At 41.7% G+C, this 23,210-nt stretch overlaps 2 protein-coding genes across 4 annotated transcripts; both read right to left on the bottom strand.

Annotated features, from left to right (window-relative positions):
• Nucleotides 1-698: 698 nt before the first annotated feature.
• Nucleotides 699-16,091, bottom strand: aatf (apoptosis antagonizing transcription factor). Of its 2 annotated transcripts, none has more exons than XM_041885988.1 (12): nucleotides 15,990-16,091; nucleotides 15,113-15,286; nucleotides 13,700-14,119; nucleotides 13,434-13,571; nucleotides 11,905-12,019; nucleotides 9,449-9,737; nucleotides 9,028-9,192; nucleotides 6,648-6,731; nucleotides 5,094-5,161; nucleotides 4,900-4,980; nucleotides 4,037-4,108; nucleotides 699-1,135 (listed from the first exon to the last, which is right to left on the bottom strand). In XM_041885988.1, exons 1-12 carry the CDS (start codon nucleotides 16,072-16,074, stop codon nucleotides 1,090-1,092), a joined length of 1,737 nt encoding a protein of 578 aa, XP_041741922.1. In that variant the 5' UTR covers nucleotides 16,075-16,091; the 3' UTR covers nucleotides 699-1,089. The 2 variants fall into 2 exon arrangements, with proteins under 2 accessions (XP_041741922.1, XP_041741923.1); XM_041885989.1 differs by having other exon boundaries at nucleotides 9,524-9,737.
• Nucleotides 16,092-17,239: 1,148 nt separating this feature from the next.
• Nucleotides 17,240-22,832, bottom strand: LOC121573762 (LIM/homeobox protein Lhx1-like). Of its 2 annotated transcripts, none has more exons than XM_041885990.2 (5): nucleotides 22,101-22,832; nucleotides 20,668-20,891; nucleotides 19,885-20,159; nucleotides 19,137-19,302; nucleotides 17,240-18,669 (listed from the first exon to the last, which is right to left on the bottom strand). In XM_041885990.2, exons 1-5 carry the CDS (start codon nucleotides 22,268-22,270, stop codon nucleotides 18,296-18,298), a joined length of 1,209 nt encoding a protein of 402 aa, XP_041741924.1. In that variant the 5' UTR covers nucleotides 22,271-22,832; the 3' UTR covers nucleotides 17,240-18,295. The 2 variants fall into 2 exon arrangements, with proteins under 2 accessions (XP_041741924.1, XP_041741925.1); XM_041885991.2 differs by having other exon boundaries at nucleotides 19,885-20,126.
• Between the last annotated feature and the right edge of the window lie 378 nt (nucleotides 22,833-23,210).

Raw genomic sequence — 23,210 nt, 5'->3', positions numbered from 1 at the left:
CAAAGTGATGGTGGCCTAGCCACTGAAGAAATAGATAATCCATGATAGATTATCACACCACCATCATACTTCAGTAATTCTGCCAAATGCAGTGAGAAGTATAATACTTGGGGAGAGGCATTCTGATTACTCTGAAATGATGTTCTCTTCTCATGCCTCAACCCACAGATGATCAGTGCCATTTTTTTTTTTTTTAAGGCTTTTAAACTTCAATCGTCTTAAGAGGGATGAGACGAATCGAACAAATAGTGAGGAATCCATCTCATCCCTTTAGCTTTTTTCCTGTCTCACTTTCATATCGTCCCCTTGGCTCCGTCAACTCTATTACCATCCTACCAACAAATATGTAAGACAAATTGAGTTGCATACACCCAATACCCATCACAATTATGGGAGGCCCAATAAGAAAATGAGTCATTTGGTGGTATAATTGGAAATGCGCCTTGCCTGGCCTCTCTCCGGTCTCCCAGAGGGCTTTGCTCATTTGTAGAGGCACGCTAGGCTGGCTAATTCCAGCACTAATCACTGACAAACTGCAGCATCAGGCCCTTCCTCCTATTCTTCTACTGGAGCGGAGAGAACGGGATTGTTTGGAGAAAGTTACGAGGAATTGCTTTGTTAGGTTTGGCATGGCTGCTTGTTAGGTTGTAAGTGTTTTTTTTCTTCCATAATACATTTAAAAACAACACAAACTCCACTATAATAAAATACATTTAATCACCAACCAACTCTGGGGTGGGTTAATTTCCCTCCATTGGTTAGCAGACAAATCACCTTTGTATTTATTCACAGAAAGTGACAGACATACAAAGGGGCTAATAGAAACAAGTTGCCAAAATTGTGTTTTTTTCTGACAGTCTCAAAATCACATCTTTAAACCTAATGAAGAAAATAGTCTCTTCAAGCCAAACCAGTCAGGTCCATTCTGAACTAACATCTAGACTGGTGCTGTTCATAAGTCTTTAGAGGAGCAGGGCCAGACCACAGGAAGAGGTATGCGTTTATGTCCTGGGTTCTGCCTTCTGTTCTGCTGTGCTGTGCTGTCCATCTCTCCTGCTAGCTCAGAGCATGTCACTCCCGCACTGCACCTTAAGCGAACGAGTTCTTCCCGAATAGTGAGCGATACAACTCAGTCCTACACCATCAAGGAGAAAAACAAATGTTAAACATAACTTTTTTCAAGAACAAGCATCATGGCAAAATTATGATCAAACCTGGCTTTCGCCACAGGCGTAACATTTCAATGTGACAGAATAGGTAATCAGTGGGTGACAGAGGGATGAGACAGAAAAGAAGGAGAGGTCTCAATCATGCATCGGGAGCAGGAATAATTCCACATTCATGCGTCTCAATGACTTGACAGCACTTGAGAGACAATGCCAGTGACCCAGTTGCAGGATTCCAATTACTGGGTATATGCAATAGGCCAGATGAGAGGAGAGACAGAGCAGGGTCTTTACGGAGGCCAGGGCCATATGATTATGGCCTGAACACAAGTGTCTGTCACTGTCTTGCCTGTCCATGACAAAAAGCAGACCAACACACAGCCAGGCAGGGCGGGAGGGAATCAGGGAAAGGTCCCAGCTGCGCTCAATCTCCATCTCGCTTGGCTGGGCTGCCTCCTCCTTCCCTGACCAGCTCAGTCATTTCAATCAGTCAAATGTTCCAGACAAAGTGTCTCTACTCAGAAAGATAGACCGATAGTCTAATTTTGAGACAGGGCTGGTTTTGTTTGTGTACGACTGTCTGCACATAGATCACAATTATTTTTTTCTACATCCATAAAACATAATGTTCAGCATATACATGCAAATGCACAGCATGTGAAGCCTGTGTGCGTCTCTCTGCATATGGAATAGACACTAGATGGCAGTATGTAATGTCACCAGAAGTGACATGTCTCCGTTAATTGTGTTGAGACTATTAGAGAATCAAGGGAGCCAGTTGACCTGTGCTGGTCTGGTGCAGCCAGTTGACCTGTGCTGGTCTGATCTGAATGCAGCCAGTCATGCCAGGACTGCTGTGGGTCCACTTCCATGGGAAAAGGCAAAGGACGCGACCAACTATAGGTAGCCTAGAGGTAGTCCCTGAAACATCACTGCAGAACATGAACAGGACAACCATTTCTCCCACACTGCACTGCTATTTACTGCAGTGGTATCAAACAACCTATACATTCTGTTGGCCAGGGTAGAGAATTAACCACTCCTACAATAGCATATACAGATTATAATCTATTACAAATCTGTGTATCCACTACGGCATAACCAGTCAGTGCAGGGTCCCAGTCACTGTATCTGTGTAATGTGTTGTGTTGCTCTCAGGGAGCAGGGAGCCAGCCTGTCTGTCAGACAGCCACAGGGCCTTAATCCCCAATCCTAATTTGAAATGCGCCACCAGGGTCAAGGATTACAATACACTGATCATCACCACATAATGCATAAATTCTCATTCCGCCTGAGCTCGGTAAACATTGGCTGGGGAATACTGAGGAGCGCCGGGAAGACAGGGGAGGAGGAGAGGAGAGGAGAGGCTCAGAACCCAGCATAAAATAGGACTGACTGACTGTGTCTCTGTGTGTGCGATTGAGAGAAGACAAGAGACGAGGAACAGGGGAGCTGAAGTGGATGTTGGAGGTGCAGCCTGCCTCAAATTGCATATCATATATGTCACATGCAGAAATGTGCCATGATGAATGTCTAAATACCTTCTAGAGGAATTAAATGTGCACAGGTGTGCAATGTGCATGTAATAATAAATAATAATAATATGCCATTTAACTGACGCTTTTATCCAAAGCGACTTACAGTCATGTGTGCATACATTTTTACATATGTGTGGTCCCGGGGATCGAACCCACTACCCTGGCGTTACAAGCGCCATGCTCTACCAATTGAGCTACAGAGGACCACAAAATGTAAAGTATGTATGATACTTGCATGTGGGTGTCAAGTGTGATCAAACGCACATCCTTTAGTGGAGTGCAGGGTAAGAACAAGACAGTATAAAAGAAAGAGCACACTCATAATCTCCACCACGTACCTTTGTTAATAAACAAACTACGTTTAGATCCTGCATTGTATGTGGGTCCTGTCTGTGACAGCCCCCTCCCCCCTCCCATTAACATTCATGGAGCTAGTGGAGCATTGCGGGCTGCGTCCATGAAGCCAGCGCAGCGTTGAGATATGGCGGTGGGGGAGAGAGATAAGAGGGCCAGGAGGGAGGGTGATATAGAGGGTGAGGAGCGCTGTGCCGGGGCATTCATTCCCAAAGGTCACCCAGTGTGGCTCTCTGGGAAAGGTCAGCGGCCAGCCTGATGCAACGGCCATACATCACCATTATTACTGTAGGCCATTGATTGCTATGGAAATGAGGTGGGCTGTACACACGGCAGGGCTGGGGAAGGTCAGGCCATTGAGCAGTTATTACCGTGTTTAGAAAACCTGTCATCTCACAGTAAACACAACCTCAGCCTGCACTACCCTACCTACAGTATGTACTGGACGAGGACAGATAAGGAGGACAGTCAGAGGACTAGCCAGCTACTGTCCTCTCTGTCTCCAGTGTGTGCTGGGAATCAGTATGGTCTCACTAGCATATGGAAAACTACAACACTCCTTCTATGGCCTTTGTAAACTCACATATAATAGGACAATCAGCAGTCTATACATTACAACTGAAGAACCTGTTAATCTAATTTTGAAATCACATCAACACTGACCAACTACAGAAGATGGCATCACAGACTAAAAGTCTTGTGAGTGCAGGAGAGCAAGTGAGTGAAGCAGCACACAGGGATTTATGGGAGGGTAGCCGTAATGAGGACAGTCATTTCAGGTTTGTGAGTGAGGCTGTAGTGAGTGTGTCAGATGTATGGCTGTGACAGGAGGACAGGACAGCGGAACACTGAGCTCTGTGACTTACAGCCCCAAGATAGAGGAGGAGGTGGTGATAGGTTGAAGAACAGGTCAATATTGGCATGTCAGTGAAGTGTGCTGCCTTTACTCCTGTAATGCACCAATAATAATCAACTCACCGTGCGTCGTCATTCATGGAGCTGTGGTCGATGGGGGCCATGAAGTTCACCAACTTACTGTGGATGTGGAACCTAGACAGACACATATGCAAGCGCACACACAAAAACACACACACAAAAACAAACATCATCAGAAATAGGGAATACACACACGTTCTATTATGTTGTAAGTCACTCTGGATAAGAATGTCTGCTAAATGACTAAAATGTTAATGTAATGTACATGTGTGTAACTGTGGTTTGTCCATTATGAGTGTGAGTGTTTGAGTCCATGTGTTAGTTCAGTGTGCCTGCGTGTATAAGATAAACAGAGAGAAATACAATGGGCACAAAAGGCGCCAAATAAAAGGTTGGCCTTTCCACTTGGAATACCTGAAGAAAACAAATAGCGTAATTGCACTTTTTCCACTGGAAAATAGTTTTATACTGTATATATATATAAATACAAATTATCAATTTGAGTCCTCAAATATTTAATCAGACCACATGGAAATGTAATTTACATTAACAGACGGGTACATTTTCTATAAAAATATAATTTAAATAACTGAAAGGACTATAGATAAACCAGCATATAAACCAGCATTAGAGGAAGTGAAATCTATTAGTTTTTTCATAAATGAACCATGGGGAATAAATGCTGTCATTGGGGCCTCCATGGACAGAGAAACACAGATTGTTCTGCAGTGGATGTTAAAAACAGACCTAATACACCTAATACTGCTAACTGACATAAATGGAACAAGACGTACCAGGAAACAAGGGCACTAAATTATTCTGAGAGTTTTAAATGTGGAGAAAAGGAAATATTCTAGTGAATCAATATTTCCTCACATTATACCTTCGCTGTTCCCTCCACTCACCTGACTTTGCGGCCCTTGCTGGCCTTGGTGTCCACTTTCTTTTTTATCTTACTGCGGAGCTTCTGAATGGCTAGCCATTGTCTGGAAGAGTAGGAGAGGAGAGGATGTGAGGGCCCCTATCAGACAAAGCCTAGAGGGGTAACCCCAGATCCTAGCACCACACACACAGACGCATGCACACACACATCACTCACCTGCCCATAGCCACCTGGTCGTTGGGGTCTGCAGCACTTGTCTTGCGTTCAATAAGCTCCCGCAGAAGCTGTTTTGAACAGAGTAAGGTGAGAGGAGGGATAGAGAGCAAAAGGGGAGACTTAGTTTGGTGTTTCGAAACACCATTTTGTTTCAGGTGTTTCCTCTGTGTGTGTGTGTGTCTGTGTGAGAAGACGTCTTTATCACCCCTGCTCAATCACCAAAGTACAGAGCTCTCTCTCCCCCCCTCCTCTCTGCCCTAGCAGCAAATCCATTCACTTAACCTGGACCTCTTCATCAGCGTCAACCCAGCAGCCAACCACAGAACATAGGCCCAGGCCACCCAGGCTCTGCCAGAATGAACCACCGCTGGCCATCAGCCTCGGTTAGAGGAGTAACACCGTCCCAGGACCCCAGAGCATCATCAGCACTGGACCTCACAGTACAACATCTTAATGAGGACAGTTCTCATTCACACTCCATTCACACAATTGACACCGACTACACATAACCCCACACAGCCCCACATTACAGGCAGTAGTTTCATTACTCAGCCCTGTTCCTTTGTGTTCCCCCCAGAGATAATAACGTCTTGTCTTGACTGACCGGACCATTTTGTTTTAATCGGCCACCATGCAGCCCTCTCCCTGACCCCTATCAGGAGAGAGAGAATCTTCATTAATGTCCCCAATTAACCCCTCTGGCTCTCCCTCTATGGGGCTCTCTCTCTGTATGGCCAGTTTCCAGGCTCTGAGACAGGGAAAGATAGTGAGAATGGGCACCAGCAACACAACATGCACACTACAGTGGGAAGAAATGAATCACCCCCTCCCCATAGCTTTCCTCATCCTTGGTTAGGACGTAGGTTAGGAATGTGCATATCTTGCAGTTCCTTAGTGAATGTAACTGTTAAAGCTCCATTGGTGCTACATAATTACTTTAATCCAGTGTGGGAGTGATTGCTCTGTTCACAGACATGGTTAATGACTACGCCTCAGCTGTACTGAGCAGTGTGAAGATAGTAGTATAGGAGTCAGCATCACAAACACACAACAGTGATTTATGGCATGCACAGAGTTGCTGACTAAAAAGGTTTCGGTGAATGCAAACATCAGTCCAGCTCTGGCCTGCTGTGAGAGGTTAGCCACATTAAAACGCATGTATTACTGGAGTATTACTGGAGCATAGAGGGCTTAGTCCCACAGGGAACGGCTCTGAGCTGCACTTCCGGAGCCCTCAGACTGGGATGACAGGACGGTGTCCTCTAAAGGACCAACTATAATAACAAGGGCAGTCCTGGTACTTCACGCGACACAATGTAGATCCAGGATTATTGTGTTAAGCCAGACCTAGACTCACATCACCATGTGTAGAGGTTGAGGCACCATTCCCAAGATCACAGCATCCCTTATTGCTGATATGCTGCCTGTCTTTTGTCCATTATTATGTGTCCAATTTTGTAAGAAAATGGAAGTGTGGTATCAAACAATATATATTTTTAGGAATGGTTCAGTCCTTGTGTGATGATTGTTTCATGCAGATAGGTTGATATTTACCTGGTGATAGAAATCATCATCATCAAAGATTTCCTCGTCCAGGTCTTTCAGATGTGTGTTAGCTTTCAGCAGCTGCTCTGTCCCCTGAGAGAGAAGAGAGAGAGGAAGAGGAGGGGAGAGGGGGGAAGCGAGGGGTGAGAACGAGGGAAAGCTCTCCGTCATGTAGCGATGCAGGAGGTAAAGCCATAAACTCCAGATGTAACACCCCAGATAAACAGGCTGCTCTCCAGATAAAGTGGCACCTCTGGAGGAGGAAGAGGGATGGCTGAGCCGCGCGGGACCCTAATCTAAAACTGCTGAAACAACCCCACTCTCCTCTATCTCCCATAATGTATTTATTTACCAACCTTTTTTTTTTTTAACCTTTATTTAACTAGGCAAGTCAGTTAAGAACAAATTCTTATTTACAATGACGGCCTACACCGGCCAAACCCAGACGACGCTGGGCCAATTGTGCGCCGCCCTATGGGACTCCCAATCACGGCCGGTTGTGATACAGCCTGGAATCGAACCAGGGGGTCTGTAGTGACGTCTCAAGCACTGAGATGCAGTGCCTTAGACCGCTGCGCCACTCGGGAGCAAAAAGGTTGGAATCATTTTGGGCCGTAACATCGCCTACATTTCAGGTTAATACAGTTCAGATGCTGCAGTTTCTGACTAGATTAAGTTAAGATACAGAGCTTAATGCATCTCACTCAGTTAATGTTGTAACAGATTAATGCTTAACAAACTAGAAGGAATCTGACTGAAGAGGGGGTTTTATGGTGACAGCTCCCACCAACTAAAGATACACTCCTAAAGGTCCAATGCAGCCGTTTTAATCTCAATATCAAATAATTTCTGCGTAACAATGAAGTACCTTATGGCCTAAACTCACGAAAGGCAAGCGTGTGAGGTGTGTGTGTGATTTATTTTAGAATGCATTGTTTTGAATTATAATGACCTTACCGAAGCCGGGCGGGTTGTCCGCTTTGACATCTCGCTCAATTAGAACGTGTCTCTATTTTTGCATTTTATAGCTGGCGCTGCAGTCACACACTTTTCTTTTGTATGTTGTCATTATTCCATTTGTTTTATTATTACTCATTTGAATTGGAAGAGGTAGCTAAGGGTTGAGGCTTTAGCATACATGCTAAATTAGACCAATTCATCCACTTATGGAAACACATCGCTATCAGCAAACATGATTGGCGATATGGACTATCCTGCTAGCATACAGTCTCTGCTCTGCCTGTCAATGTCCTTTCCACCTGCCTCGCTCTGCTTGCTCTACCCGCCCGCTTCTGGTGAGTTTTTCGCTTCTAAGCAAATAGCAATTTTTCAAGCAAGAATTTTGCTAGGACTTTCTGGGAATGGTCTGAGTGGTGAAGGGAAAACTAGCTGCTTTTGGCAGAGAGGTTTGGAACGCTCTTTATTATTGATCTATTAACTCATTTTACCACCTGGTGATGTCACCAGGCAGGCCAAAACTCCATTCCACCAAAACAGGCTGACATTTCTGGTGGTCTTTTCAAACAGCTCTTACACTAAAAGGGCATCATCATACTTTTTACATTGTCACAATATTATTCCAATCTCATAGCGTGGAAATATATATAAAAAATGGGCCAAAAAGGTAACTGAAAACTGTGTTGTATAATGCAAGGAACCACTTTGCAAAATACAATTATTAGGCCTATTACCATACAGAGAATCAAACAAAAATGTAAGCTACCCTCTGCCTATTGGCTTCTTTGTATATTCAAGCCTGTCTCAAAATACAACACTGCCCATTTAAGGCTCTCCTGGAGGATGGTTGGCCACCCTTCATAGCCTATAAAATATTTCAACATTAGCTTACAAGTACAACCTTTATAAAAAATAGATTGACAATGAATCAGGAATCAAATGGCTAAAGTAGGCTACTTCAAAGCAAGGTAACTAAGGCATGTTTATGTATAAACATATTCTAGAATATTCCGGTTTCAGGGTAAATCTATTGAGAGCATGGGACTGTACAAACCCTGTTTGCTGACCAAGAAGTTGCTATAACTGTGGAAATAACTCACTAATTAGCAAGGAATATCAACAAATGAGCACACGTGGCTACATGCTTTGATCTGAAAAGCTCACAACCAGGGATGATTGAAAGGTCGCTGTCAGTGCAATACAATCCTACTCGATGCACTGTGCAGAAATTGGGATAACAGCAATACATCACATCCAGAGGACAATGATCCAATTCTGATCAGAGTAATTGTTTGATATTGTGATTTTACTTGCCGCGGACAAGCGTCAATGTCGAGCTCTGCTTACAGTCAAAAGGAGGACACGTCACTACAAACACTCTCAGGCTGCTTTCGCAACATGTTACCTATCCTACATAACCCTCCAGTCTCACCTCTCCCTCTGCAGTGGTGGTCTCAGGTAGGGGGGCCGTGGCCTCTAGCTTGCCAAGGACTCTGTACTCTGAGCGTCTGGTCTGGGTGCGTCTCAGCAGCCTCTCCTTGTCCATCAGCACCTGTTCCACCTGGGTCAGGATGTTTCTGTCAAACGCCCCAAAACCCTGAGAGAAGAGATAAACAGTCAGAAACAATACCTTAACTCAGTTACAGCATCAGTACCATAAGATTATTCCTAATGCAGTATGTCCAGTGAAAAAAGTACCTCAACCCTGGAACAATAAAGATAGTTTACAGTATAATTGGCATGTTAGCCCATGGTTTATGAGCGCTATTAAATGTGATTGAAGGGCAGCAGAGGTGTGCTTTAGGGACAGATGGTGGCATTATGCACAGTACTTGCTGATGGAGAACACACACACTGCAGTGCAGACTGGTTAGATGATGAGAGCTGGGGGGTGGTGGGGGTTGGTGATGTATGCAAGTCCTCCTGACCTTGCTGCTCTTCCCCATGGTCAGCTGGGTCTTGTCGTGCCATTTCTGCAGCGTGGCATCGCGGTACGGCTGGAAGGCAGCGAAGCGCTTGGCCATGAAGTCTGGGTACTCAGCCATCTCCAGCTTCCGTTTGGGAGGACCTGTCTCCACAGCCGGTTCCACTGCTTCCTTAATTTCATCTTCCTCGTCACTGTGAATCTCCTCATCCTCCTCACTATATTATGGATAAAGAACAAAATAGTACTCAACACTATTTTAAAGGCCCAATACAGCCATTTTTATCTCAATATCATACATTTATAGGAAACAATTAACAAGAACCTTACTATAATAGTTTTAAATTCAAATGGTCAAAGAGAAACAAAAATAGCTTTTTAGCAAGAATTTTACTAGGACTGTCTGGGAGTGTTCTTAGTGGGGAGGGGGAGGGAAATGTACAGTGGGGGAAAAAGTATTTAGTCAGCCACCAATTGTGCAAGTTCTCCCACTTAAAAAGATGAGAGAGGCCTGTAATTTTCATCATAGGTACACGTCAACTATGACAGACAATTTGAGAAAAAAATATCCAGAAAATCACATTGTAGGATTTTTAATGAATATATTTGCAAATTATGGTGGAAAATAAGTATTTGGTCACCTACAAACAAGCAAGATTTCTGGCTCTCACAGACCTGTAACTTCTTCTTTAAGAGGCTCCTCTGTCCTCCACTCGTTACCTGTATTAATGGCACCTGTTTGAACTTGTTATCAGTATAAAAGACACCTGTCCACAACCTCAAACAGTCACAATCCAAACTCCACTATGGCCAAGACCAAAGAGCTGTCAAAGGACACCAGAAACAAAATTGTAGACCTGCACCAGGCTGGGAAGACTGAATCTGCAATAGGTAAGCAGCTTGGTTTGAAGAAATCAACTGTGGGAGCAATTATTAGGAAATGGAAGACATACAAGACCACTGATAATCTCCCTCGATCTGGGGCTCCACGCAAGATCTCACCCCGTGGGGTCAAAATGATCACAAGAACGGTGAGCAAAAATCCCAGAACCACACGGGGGGACCTAGTGAATGACCTGCAGAGAGCTGGGACCAAAGTAACAAAGCCTACCATCAGTAACACACTACGCCGCCAGGGACTCAAATCCTGCAGTGCCAGACGTGTCCCCCTGCTTAAGCCAGTACATGTCCAGGCCCGTCTGAAGTTTGCTAGAGTGCATTTGGATGATCCAGAAGAGGTTTGGGAGAATGTCATATGGTCAGATGAAACCAAAATAGAACTTTTTGGTAAAAACTCAACTCGTCGTGTTTGGAGGACAAAGAATGCTGAGTTGTATCCAAAGAACACCATACCTACTGTGAAGCATGGGGGTGGAAACATCATGCTTTGGGGCTGTTTTTCTGCAAAGGGACCAGGACGACTGATCCGTGTAAAGGAAAGAATGAATGGGGCCATGTATCGTGAGATTTTGAGTGAAAACCTCCTTCCATCAGCAAGGGCATTGAAGATGAAACGTGGCTGGGTCTTTCAGCATGACAATGATCCCAAACACACCGTCTGGGCAACAAAGGAGTGGCTTCGTAAGAAGCATTTCAAGGTCCTGGAGTGGCCTAGCCAGTCTCCAGATCTCAACCCCATAGAAAATCTTTGGAGGGAGTTGAAAGTCCGTGTTGCCCAGCGACAGCCCCAAAACATCACTGCTCTAGAGGAGATCTGCATGGAGGAATGGGACAAAATACCAGCAAGTGTGTGTGAAAACCTTGTGAAGACTTACAGAAAACATTTGACCTGTGTCATTGCCAACAAAGGGTATATAACAAAGTATTGAGAAACTTTTGTTATTGACCAAATACTTATTTTCCACCATAATTTGCAAATAAATTCATTAAAAATCCTACAATGTGATTCTCTGGAGAAAAAAAATCTAATTTTGTCTGTCATAGCTGACGTGTACCTATGATGAAAATTACAGGCCTCTCATCTTTTTAAGTGGGAGAACTTGCACAATTGGTGGCTGACTAAATACTTTTCCCCCCCACTGTAATCTGAAAACTAGCTGTTAATGGCAGAGAAGTTTTGAACTCTCTTTGTTACTGGTCTATATCAACTTATACCGCCTGGTGATGTCACCATGCAAGCCCTAACAGGAAATAACACAGCAAATGTATTCACACTTTTACAGTGTTAGTTTCATCAGTTGTTGTACAATATGATACAAAACACAGGAAAACAGAATTTTGACTGCACTGGGCCTTTAAAGGTAGGTTGAATTGCAGGGCATTTAAGAAAAATATTGCATCCCATTCTTGTTAATCAGGAGAGTGGTCCATGTAGCAGAGCACTACATGTGTTGTCTGTGGGTGTGGACGAGAGGCAGTGCTGACCTGTGTGCGCCCCAGGTGTTGCCCAGGGAGATGGGCCTGGTGTCTGGGTTCTGATGGAGCAGCTGGTCCTGTAGCTCCAGTAGAGACCTCTGGAGAGCCTTCAGGGCTTTGTGACCTTACAGAACATCATAGAGAGAACATGCTGTCAGGATGTAATATACTAACAGAGAGATATGGGAACCAAGAGGGTAAAGATTGAGGGAAACATGCTATGAATATGGTGTTGTCTAAAGTAAACTTAACATTGGTCTTTGTCAAACTCTGAAATGACGATTAGTAGTAAATATGATTACACATTTTGTATGAATTAGGGGGAGTATGAGTGTAAGTGGCATAAATGTGCAAGTCAATTCCTCAATATTAGCTGGATGGAACAGGGAAAATAATAAAACAACGTTATGCCGCATAACAATAGAAAATATGCCTCATAACTTCACTTCTACAGCAAGTATTCCCCCCAAGCATGACTGATTCAAATCTTTTGGAGCAGATCCGCCTCGGCTTTTGTTAGTCCACATCTTGTCAACATCCATTAAAACATGCCACAAATTCTTGAGACTTTGCCCTCCAAATCACAGGGCGTAGAAAAAGAAAGGAGGTGGGGAACACTTATGATTCCATCCTCTTCAACTTTAATCAAAAGTACACTGGCACGCCGGAGCCCCCTCCCTCCCTTTCATAATAATGGGCAGCTAAAAATTCAGGAGGCAGGCTCCACATCAATCACTCGCCAGATTTGAGTCCAATGCAATAAATATGCAAATGAGGAGAAGCAAGTGTCTCGTAGCTTTGAGATCAGCGCAGGGAGAAAAAAAGGGAAAAACTGTATTAATTGCCCATAGCCAGAGGAATCCTATTACTGTGGGCATTGATTATAAAAGTGTGAGTGATTTTCATGAGGGAGGTGGACTACCACCACGCCTTGAGAAAAATAGTATTAGAAGAATCAGGACAAATCGGTCAGGTTTAAACAATAATGAGAGAAAGTCAAACTAACGTTTCACATATGATTCCACTGTGGAAACCACAAGGATGAAGATATTCTTATAAGAAAAGACAGAAAATATTATTTGGTTATGACAATCTTCCTGTAGTGATGTTTTTACCACCAGCCAAGCCTACTTCAGATTCTAGTCACATAGTTTGAATTATTTTCTACCCACCAAATACTAAACCATAACACTAGCGCCAGCCTTGTCCACCAAGATTAAAAATTCATGTTTCAAATGCCAATGCGTTTAAAGTAACTTATTTTACGCACTAATGATCATTGCATATGCAGGCAAGCAATACACATTTTCTAAATCTGTGTCTGGGAGATAACATGTCTAGACAAAACATTCAGTATTATGACCACATAATTTACTGGGTTGTAAACTTTGTAATGTGTGTTTTTGTGTAATTCTTTGACATTTCCATTTTTTCCCAATTTCCCCCTGGGGATCAACAAAGTTAAATTAATTTCATATTCTTGGTAGCTGTAAAATAAAATGTACTGTTTAAAATATAACCAGAAACAAAGCACTCACTCTTCTTCAACGCTCCAGCAAACTCTGCTCCACCCCTCTTCTTGAACTCTGGGAAGGTATGTGGTTGTGGCAGCTTATTGGCTGTCAGAAGAGCTTTCTGCATTTTAATTCGACCCTCAAGTAGCTGGTCCCAAAGAGCTGTGGAGATTCAATAAAAATAATGACAAGGTTGTCTACTGAGAAAAAGAGGTGATAATATGTGCTTAAGTAGGTTCATAATAGTGAAGAACATATACTACACATAGCAGGTCTATCAAAATACATACCAAGTTGATCTTTCACAGCTTTCCCTTTCTCCACCTCTTCATCCACTTTCTCTTTAGAGAATGTCATCACAGCTCCCACATCGTCAGCTTCATCCTCCATCTCTTCCTCCACACTCTCTTCATCCTCATCTTCCTCGCCATCCTCATCACCACTTTCTTCATCATCATCCTCCTCCTCCTCCTCTTCGCTCTCTCCAAGGTGATCCATCCCCTCTGTTAGCTTATGTAAGCCTGTTTCTGAGGGAAGTGTGATGTCAGTCTCCTTCCACTTAGACACCAAGCTTTTCATCTTAGCGGTGTCACTCTCAATCTCTTCATCATCATCTTCATCTCCATCCTCCAGATCAGCATCATCAACATTATCATATTCTGCTTCCTCCTCCTCCTTTTCATCATCATTGTCCTCGTCATCATCCTCTCCTAAAAACCCACATTGCAATTGAATGATAAGACCAGGATTCAATATTACATTTGAAAAAAACAAATGGATGTTCATTAATAACCATACAGCAATCCAATGAAGCAATTCTAACTAATGCAGGCAGTTAAGGCTGTAGATGGCCTTCCACTCAGCACCTGAATAGCAGTAGTGATGCCGTGTACACAACAGCTTAATGCTGTAATCAGTTGTCTTCTAAGTTTAAATTGATTAGCTGCATGGCCCGTGTTTGACTTGCAAATCTTTGCCTTAGTCAAGGCATTATGTTTGGATAAAAAGGGATTAGCTTGATTAACAACAATGCAATTTCTCCATTTAATAGCCAAAAAAAACTGCCCACTTGAAGATGTAGGCCTAAGCTATTCTATGTTACATGCTTATTATAATTAAATGTCTACACATGATATGACGATACACAGCTGAGCATATATTAAATTGGAAATAAGGAACATACATCCATTAAAGCTATGGTATCTTGTTCACCAGCAATGTGTCTTATGGTAATAATTATAGGAGACATTAACAATATTATAAGAGAGTCCAGTGTGGCATGAGAGGCACATTTATTTGTAGTTTCTTTTGAACTGAACGATAGACAGTTCCTTTAATGTACAGGTGCCCCTTGCAAAACCACAAGAGGGCAGAATTCCACAAATAACAAATGCAGTGCATTGATGAAATTGCTTTTGAAATACATCCTTCCTTCCTCCCGTCCTAAGGGTAATCATGTATCTGATTGAATAAGTAAAATCAAGGTTACTACCTTATCGTTTCACCAATCCAACCTTGTCAGATCAATTCCAGCGACAGAAATAAAAAAATTATAAATTTCAAGTACTTGAATCCAAACTATCAGCTCTCATCCAACTTTCTTGACAGGTTCCTTATTTCCTTTTCCCTGTGGTCAGTTGCATTGATTATCCAACATATACGTTTAACATTATTATAAATGACACATTCATGTTCCAACTCACCAGAACCTGCGATCTCCTTTAGCAGGTCTTTACGGGAGGTTGCCTTGCCCAGATAGCGTTTGTCTGTCTCTTCCAGCAGAGTTATAGCTTTCTTCCAGAGCCCACTCAAGGCAACCACATCATCATCATCACCACCACCCTCATCAAACGCCTCTACCACCTTGGCTTTCGTCTCTGGGAGGAATCAAAACGGTGAGTTTGAATGATTGAAAACTGCAAGTTTATATTCATATCTGATCAATAAACAAAGTGGCTGGCAATAATAGCTTACTGTTCAGGGTCAGAATGTTACAAATAAATCAGAAGAATTCTTCAAGAGAAAGACAAATCAAGTGGAATAACTGACAGGATATTGCCCCTCTCCATAAGGTCATGTAAATGTTGATTTGTATCTTCAGCAGAGTGGGAATACAGCATCGAGCCGACTTGCTAGCAATGACAATGCATATAAGAGGTTTGGAAAGATACGAATACTAGCTAGTTAGTAACATCCAACATCTCGTGAAAATATTTAAATGGTCAATATAGCTAGCAGCACCAGTAGCAGAATCAACTGTTATTAGAACTGGTGCAGTGGCTGTCCATCCTACACTGTGATCAGTTTGAAAACCTCACAACAAACACATGTCTATGTGGCTGGTTGCCAGTACTGTTGATAACTTTTGGCTAAAAGGGTGGTCATTTTTGGGCATCAAAACAGTTTATGGAGGTGTTTCGTGCTTTCAGTGTACTACTAACCTGTTAGCTAACTGGCTAGCTTAACGTTAGCTTTGCATGCTACCCGGCGTGTATGTAACGAGTTGATACATGAAAACGGAAACATTGTCCTCAAATCGAAAGCAAAATGTACCTATAAAACATTACAAACAGTGTATACCTTCATCTTGATCATCCTCTGGATCCGTGAACTTGGGCAAAGGATTTAATAAATCCTCGAGCTGTTGTGATATGTGGCCAGCCATCGCTTCATGCGCTCACAACTCACACATGTTATACCCACGTCATCAAGAGGCGACTCAAAGATAGAAATATAACAATAGGTACGAAATAGATCTGCTACAGTTTAACTTCAAGCAAGCGGAGGTTGTTGTTCAGCCTATTTAATTTGGATTATTAAAATAATTAAACCAGATAATGTTGGGTGGACGACTACTATCCGACTTAATTGTAGTTCAGCATAATACACCGTAAAACCTGCAGGTAAAGTGGGCTATAATATATAGTAAATAAATAATATACTTTCTGTATGTTGTAGGCCTACTTCTATAATTACAGTGCCACCGGGTTGTTTACATTTAAGTCATTTAGCAGACGCTCTTATCCAGAGCGACTTACAGTTAGTGAATACATCTTTTTTTTTTATACTGGCCCCCCGTGGGAATCAAACCCACAACCCTGGCGTTGCAAACGCCATGCTCTATCAACTGAGCTACATCCCTGCCGGCCATTCCCTCCCCTACCCTGGACGACGCTGAGCCAATTGTGTGCCGCCCATGAGTCTCCCGGTCGCGGCCGGCTGCGACAGAGCCTGGATTCGAACCAGGATCTCTAGTGGCACAGTTAACACTGCGATGCAGTGCCTTAGACCACTGCGCCACTCAGGACAGCAAACATTTGACCGCAAATGTTTGCTGCCAATTCATACATGTAGGATCTCATTATCATGTTAAAACATTTTTTTTTGTGTGCATTTGAGAAATATGTAGGCCTACCGGTATATCACATTTTCTTAATTTATAGCCTATATTTTCCTCTTTCCCAACTCTAATCCCCATATAGGAGAGGCTTGTACCTTCTCAGACAGCCTGGTGTCAATTAATCTGGTGATGGAGAGTTGAGCAGCATTGTAGACGTGGATGTGGCCCTCTGTGTACTGTAGTCTAGTCAGTGAGTGGATCCTGTACATCAGACACCCCCAATGTCAGGGATTAAAATAACATAACACTAGGGCCTAGGTGCAATTGGGTAAACTGTACTTTAGGTCTACTGTTTTAGAAATCAATCAAGTGTGCAGAAGGTGTGTTAGAAGTGAGTGAAGAAAGAACAGCAGCGTCCATATTTTCAACCTAAAAACGCCCCCCCCCCCTATCGTTAAAAAAGCTTGCCATTTTTTTTGTACATGTTTTATTATACAGTGAATGGTCTAATATGCACTAGAGGTCACATAATCATATGAGAGTTGATATTTCAAGAATATAGCAGCTGCAGGTAGCATATTTGACCATCAATGTTTAATCATTTGGACTTTCATGTAAAGACACAAAATAAAGCCTTTTGGACTATGGTTGTTCAATTCAGTGATCTGCATGAAGTCTTTCCACAATAGACAACCTCATTATATAATTAACTAGAATTTAACACATTCTGTTAAAAAGTGCTACTTTGTTTCTTGTAGTATGTTCAGCAATTGATGATGCAGCAATTGAATTGTGCTTTTATCCTTATTTGGCAACTGTCTATTTGTGTTTTTAAATGTTCTTCGAAGTAAACACAATAATACAAACTAGCACAGTGAGGAACCATGACCATAATATAAATAGAATAAATACAAAAGTTTGGTTTGTTGCTTGAAAGATGTTCGCATCTGAATCAAGAGGTTTCAAACAATGCTCATATTCAAACCCCTGAAGTACTGTAAATATATACGTAAACAGTTGACTGTTCTACTGTATGTCCACCTCAAACCATTGTCCACTAATTTTTAGAAGGTTGACTTCTAAAATATTTTTATATTAAATAAAAGGTAATACAACTTTTTTAAGTTTTCCTTTTGAAGGCAAACTCTCTAGGATTTGGCAAAACACATAAATATACAGAGAAACAAAAACAAATCGAGAAATAAGCACGATAACCAAAGCCATCATAAAAGCTTTTGGTCAAAAATAATTTTTATCTGATATGGTAGACCCTCTAAAAACAAAAGTTCTGCTGAATGGTGAATACAGTATTCACCATTATATGACTGCATTGGAGTCTGCACTGTTACTGTGTGTATTCTTAAATAAATCTGCAACATCAAAACAGCAGTAAAGGTAGTTAGAGACAAGTAATAAATTAAATACATATATATAATTACATTAATTGATGAATAAGTAAATAATATAAATAAAAGGGGATACTCGCTCAGGACTTAATTTGCCTCCTAAGTCAATAGTTAGCCTTGGCTTCATAATGTCCTGTGGGCTACCAGACAGTGCCTTCGCTCATCTCTGAGGAGGGGTGTGACAATTGGTTGCTGTATCCACTGCCGTTGAGGGACAGTGAGGTGAAGGGTGTGCTGACGCCACACATCTCACTTGAGATGCTGTGCATTGACCCAGGTCCGTTGGGTTCTGGGCTAGGCGAGTCCGCTGGATGGTGAGATATGATGTCAGTGAAGCACTGCACCTCGCCACATGGGTGGTGCCCAGCTAGGTGATGGTCCATGCCCCCTAAAGGGGTGCCAGCGGGGCCAGAGGAGAAGCCTAGGTCCACTGGAGTCTGGGCCTGCAACAATGGGGGGCCTTGGGTGTAGTACTCAAAATGTCCTCCAGGTCCATAGTATTCACTCTGATAATCTACAAACATATACACCAGAATTATTATGGGAAATGCTTGTGTGGTGAAAATAAAAACAATAACAATATGTACTGTACTGGTAAAATGCAACTATAGGAATGCCATTTAAATTACAAAAAAAAGTACAACTATTACATTTCCAGTAGTTAAGGTTAATTTCCCATAATAGTGATTTGGAGGATGACAATATTGTAACTAGACTTAAAACAATGACAACTATTGCCAATTATTTTCCCTTATTTTTTTCACCCCAAGAATGTTTAAATGTAATTCATACATTAAGCATAGACCTATTGCCCAATTGTTTTTTAAAATACATTAAAACACCTGTGAATTATGAGTGATATTAGGAATCTAAATAAGGTAAAGGCCTGTGCATGGCTCTCATAGTCAAAATGCATTTCTGATGATCTTTAAACACAAATGTGTTATTTGGGTGGACCATGGTGAATATAAAATACCTTACCTCCATAGTATGAGAAATGACCGTTGGGAATCAGCTCCCCGGGTTCGAGTCGGTCCACCAGAGTTCTCATTCTCCTTGGACTGCGGAAGAACGAGTGCCTTCTCGCCCCCAGTGCACTCAGCTGCTTCATGCGCCGCTCTTTAGACCGCCGGTTTTGGAACCAAACCTGCACAACACAAATTACATGGAAAGAGCTGATTGAAATTGAGTTTTCAACGCCAGCCAAATATTTATTTTGTGCATTAAAAATGTGTGCAGCTTCTCGAGGTCCCAGGTCTGATGACATGTTGTGAGATGCCCTTTTAATAACCATGACGACGTGATTAGCCTATAGGCCTATACCTCTAAATGGGTCCTTGGCTCAACTGTCAACTGTTTAATGATCTTTAACACAGTTTATCGTATGTTTCGTGAATACCAGGGACTTAAGACCAGCTAATAGTCCAACATATCGCCCAATGCTAATGAATAGGCTAATTTCCAAATGAGAAAACAAAGACCTTTGCTTTGATTTGTATAGGCTATAGATACCCTAGAGTTAATGGGGGGAAAACGTTGTGAAGTCATGACAATATGTGCATCTGCACCACTTTCGTGGTAAGCAATCTGCATATCTTGCCACCTTCCATTATTGACCTAGGTGCCATTGAAATGAAAATACTTTCTCACAGGCCCGTATAAGAATACTGAAAATAGGCATCTTTGTGATTGTTCATGCGATACAGGCTAAAGGGAAATGGACTCCTACCTGGATCACTCTCATGTTGAGACCTGTCTCCTGGGCCAGCTGTTCTCGAATGTGTCTTGTGGGTTTTGGCGTGGCCGTGAAAGCAGCTTTGAGGACCTCCAGTTGCTTGGCTTTGATAGTGGTTCGCGGCCCACGTCGTTTCCCCCCTACGTTCTGCTCATCGTTTTCATTGCTGCCCACCTCTTTATCGGATAAATGCCCGATTTCCGAATCTTTACCATCATCCTGTGGGTCTTGGGAATCTGGAGATAGACTTGGGTCACTGCAAGTCCTGACTGTGAGATGAAAGAAACACGAAATGAAATTACTTTAAATGTATTCGTATGTCTTTATAGCCTATTCATTAACAAATATACAAAAAATAAATGACAAGAATACCATATAATTAGGGTATTATTAGGCTATTATTAGGCCTATTAATATTGCTATTATTAGTATTATGCATTAGACATATTAGCCAACTAATTTTTGTCATATTATTATTGGTGATGGTAACATGAATGAACAATAAATGATAATCATTATAATAATATTTTAGATTTGAGATGTTTCATCGTCATCAACGTCATTGTTTAGAATTTTACTGTTATTAAGCCTATCAGGATACTGTTATCAAAATTATTTTCGCCCCCAAAAAATGTATTTTTTATGAATGGAATATAAAGCAATAGCAAAAAGACGAAAGTAATGATTTACAAGAGGCTATATAATTATATGGAATATATACATATATAAACGCTTTACGGCTGAAAATTGTGATTTGGTTCAAGTCATGTTCCATACCTGAGAGGAGGGTTGTGTCCTTTCCGTTGCTGTTGCTTAGATAGTCCTCTTTACAAACAAACTTAAATTCATCTAGAATGTACATTTCCTCTCCAGTGGATAGCTGTTTGTTACACATCATGCACGTGAAACAGTTCAGGTGAAACACTTTGCTCTTTGCTCTTCGAACCAAATCGTTGGGCGAGATTCCCTGGGCGCAACCTCCACACTTTGTGCCAAATCTCCTAAAAGAAAGAAAGCAAAAAAAGAAATACCATCATTGATTAAACAAAGCAGCAGCAAATAGCCACAGAAAATATTCACATCAGATTACCAATAACATGACAACATTACTGGCAACATTATAGATTTACACGAAGGGATATGCGTTTTTCATGACGCAAACTATTTTATTTTCAGTATTTTGATGCTTACTATATTTTTGATGAGTGAATATAACTATATATCAATTTCGTATGCCTTTTCTTTTCAAGTTTGCTTTTGAATCCGGAAATTACAGGCTACACTGATGTTGAGCCTGCAGTAGCTTCCCGGCCACTATATTAATTTTACGTGGGCCTATTTCATACAGATAAGTTATTTAACAACCATGAATATAAGATATTACGTTTTTAGGCTAAATAAATTGTTTATAAATAAATATATATTTATCTTATATTTATGCCTAGGCCTACGTGTTGTAGAACTATTATTAGTTCTACCTAAAACTATAATTCAAGAAAGGCCACGCCGTTTATTATTAGGCTATCGACTGGAGATAAGTCAAACATGCATTCAAAAAAACTGTCCATTATTGAAATACATCCTATTTAATGCTCGAAAATAACAAAGCCACAGTTAACTGTTCAATGTTGCAATGAAGCCTATATTTATGTAAATAGATGTGTATTTAAATAGTTAACAAACGCGTGTGGACTGGAGGTCTGTGATTGCAGTGTGGGTTTTCTCAAGATGATTTATTATTCAAATCCACTTATCACATTTTCACTGGAATCTCAGCATACAAACGGGTGTGCGCCGACTGATTGAACGCGGGATACACTTCCGTCAAGAATCCTGGCATAATTCTCATCCCTGCGGCTTGTCTGACAGCCTTTCCTTGTAAACAAAGGACGCTTTTCTTTAATCCGTCACAGAACATGGTGATATATGCTTATAATGTATCAGCTTTTGGTGGATCACCACTCATAATCTGGGTATCCTGCCTCTGGTTTGTTCAATTTATGTCGCTCATGAGAATAGATTAAACAAGATTGACACTAGGCATATACCCCTGTTGCAAAAAAACAATCTTGCAGTATAATTTTGTAATTATAAAACTTGCATTTCACATCATCTGTTGTTCATTTGCATAGTTCTGCTTAATTGAATACCCAGTAGAAGCAAAAGCTCTTCCGCACAATATTGAAAGCCATGTGCCCAGGTGTGCTTACCTAAAAAAGTCGTTTTTGCAGTACAGTCTCCCTTCCCGTGAAAAACATTTTTCTGTCAAATTGCATTTACAGTCACAGCACTGTACGCACTTAATGTGCCATGGTCTGTCCAGAACATTGAGTAGAAACCTGTCCAGAATAGGTCTTTCACAGCCGGCACAGTGAACCATATTTGGATAATTCCAGCTATTCCAAGTGAATGTCTTTCTTTTTTGTCCCAAACCAAAGCGATGTGTCTGTCTCCTTGGTCGCTTTGTTGATTTGGAGAATGCCCTGCTCTATTCCACTCCTTCAACAATCCAGAGGATGCATCTCATCCAAACGAATCTCTCAACAATGAGTTAGCATCATCATATCCCTTGAGCTCAAGTATTTTTGCATTCCTCTCGCATGCACAGAACAAAAATAGGATATAAAAAAATTGTATCAATAAAAACGAAAACGAACAAATAACTTAACAAAGAGGATACATTTCACAAGCAAGAATGCAAACTTGAGAGCAGCAAGGCCTCCCCTTGTCCATCAAGATGAGCCAAGAGGTGCGATAGTAGGCTAATGATTCAGTGAATCTGAACAAGGCATCACTACAATTACGCACGAATACATAACTGCCACACAGCCGAATAATTATTGCCAAAGCCGAAAGTGAACACAAATATGATCAAATCTGTTACATTTCTTGTCGATTCTGTCATAATCCTTCTATTCTTCGAGTATGATGCACTCTTTAGTCCAAGCTTCACTATGCTTCCCTCTGAAAGCGCACGAGCTAGCCTTATTACGAGCCTCCTGACGTCATGTTGAATCGACACCTATCAGCAGCTTGCTATTGGAGTGGCAATTACTATGCCTGCTAAATTTGCCGGACGGACCCATTAAGGACTAAAGGCGTAAATTCCCACTCGATAAAGCAGGCATAAAGCATATTCCAGGTCGAAGCGCAGCTAGGGTCTCCGGATAAGATACATTTAATAAGGTACAGTATTTCATGAAAACAACAGCTTTTATTGTAGCTTATAGTCATTTTTGGCAGAGGAAACTAAGTTCGTTTACATCTAACAGTATTTATCTGAAATTGGAAATATAATTTAGAAGGCTATCATTATGGAT

This window comes from Coregonus clupeaformis, chromosome 9 (assembly GCF_020615455.1).
Source record: "Coregonus clupeaformis isolate EN_2021a chromosome 9, ASM2061545v1, whole genome shotgun sequence".
Lineage (NCBI taxonomy): Eukaryota > Metazoa > Chordata > Actinopteri > Salmoniformes > Salmonidae > Coregonus > Coregonus clupeaformis.
The sequence above is the reverse complement of the archived record's forward strand: the minus strand, read 5'-3'. Positions and strand labels throughout refer to the sequence as shown.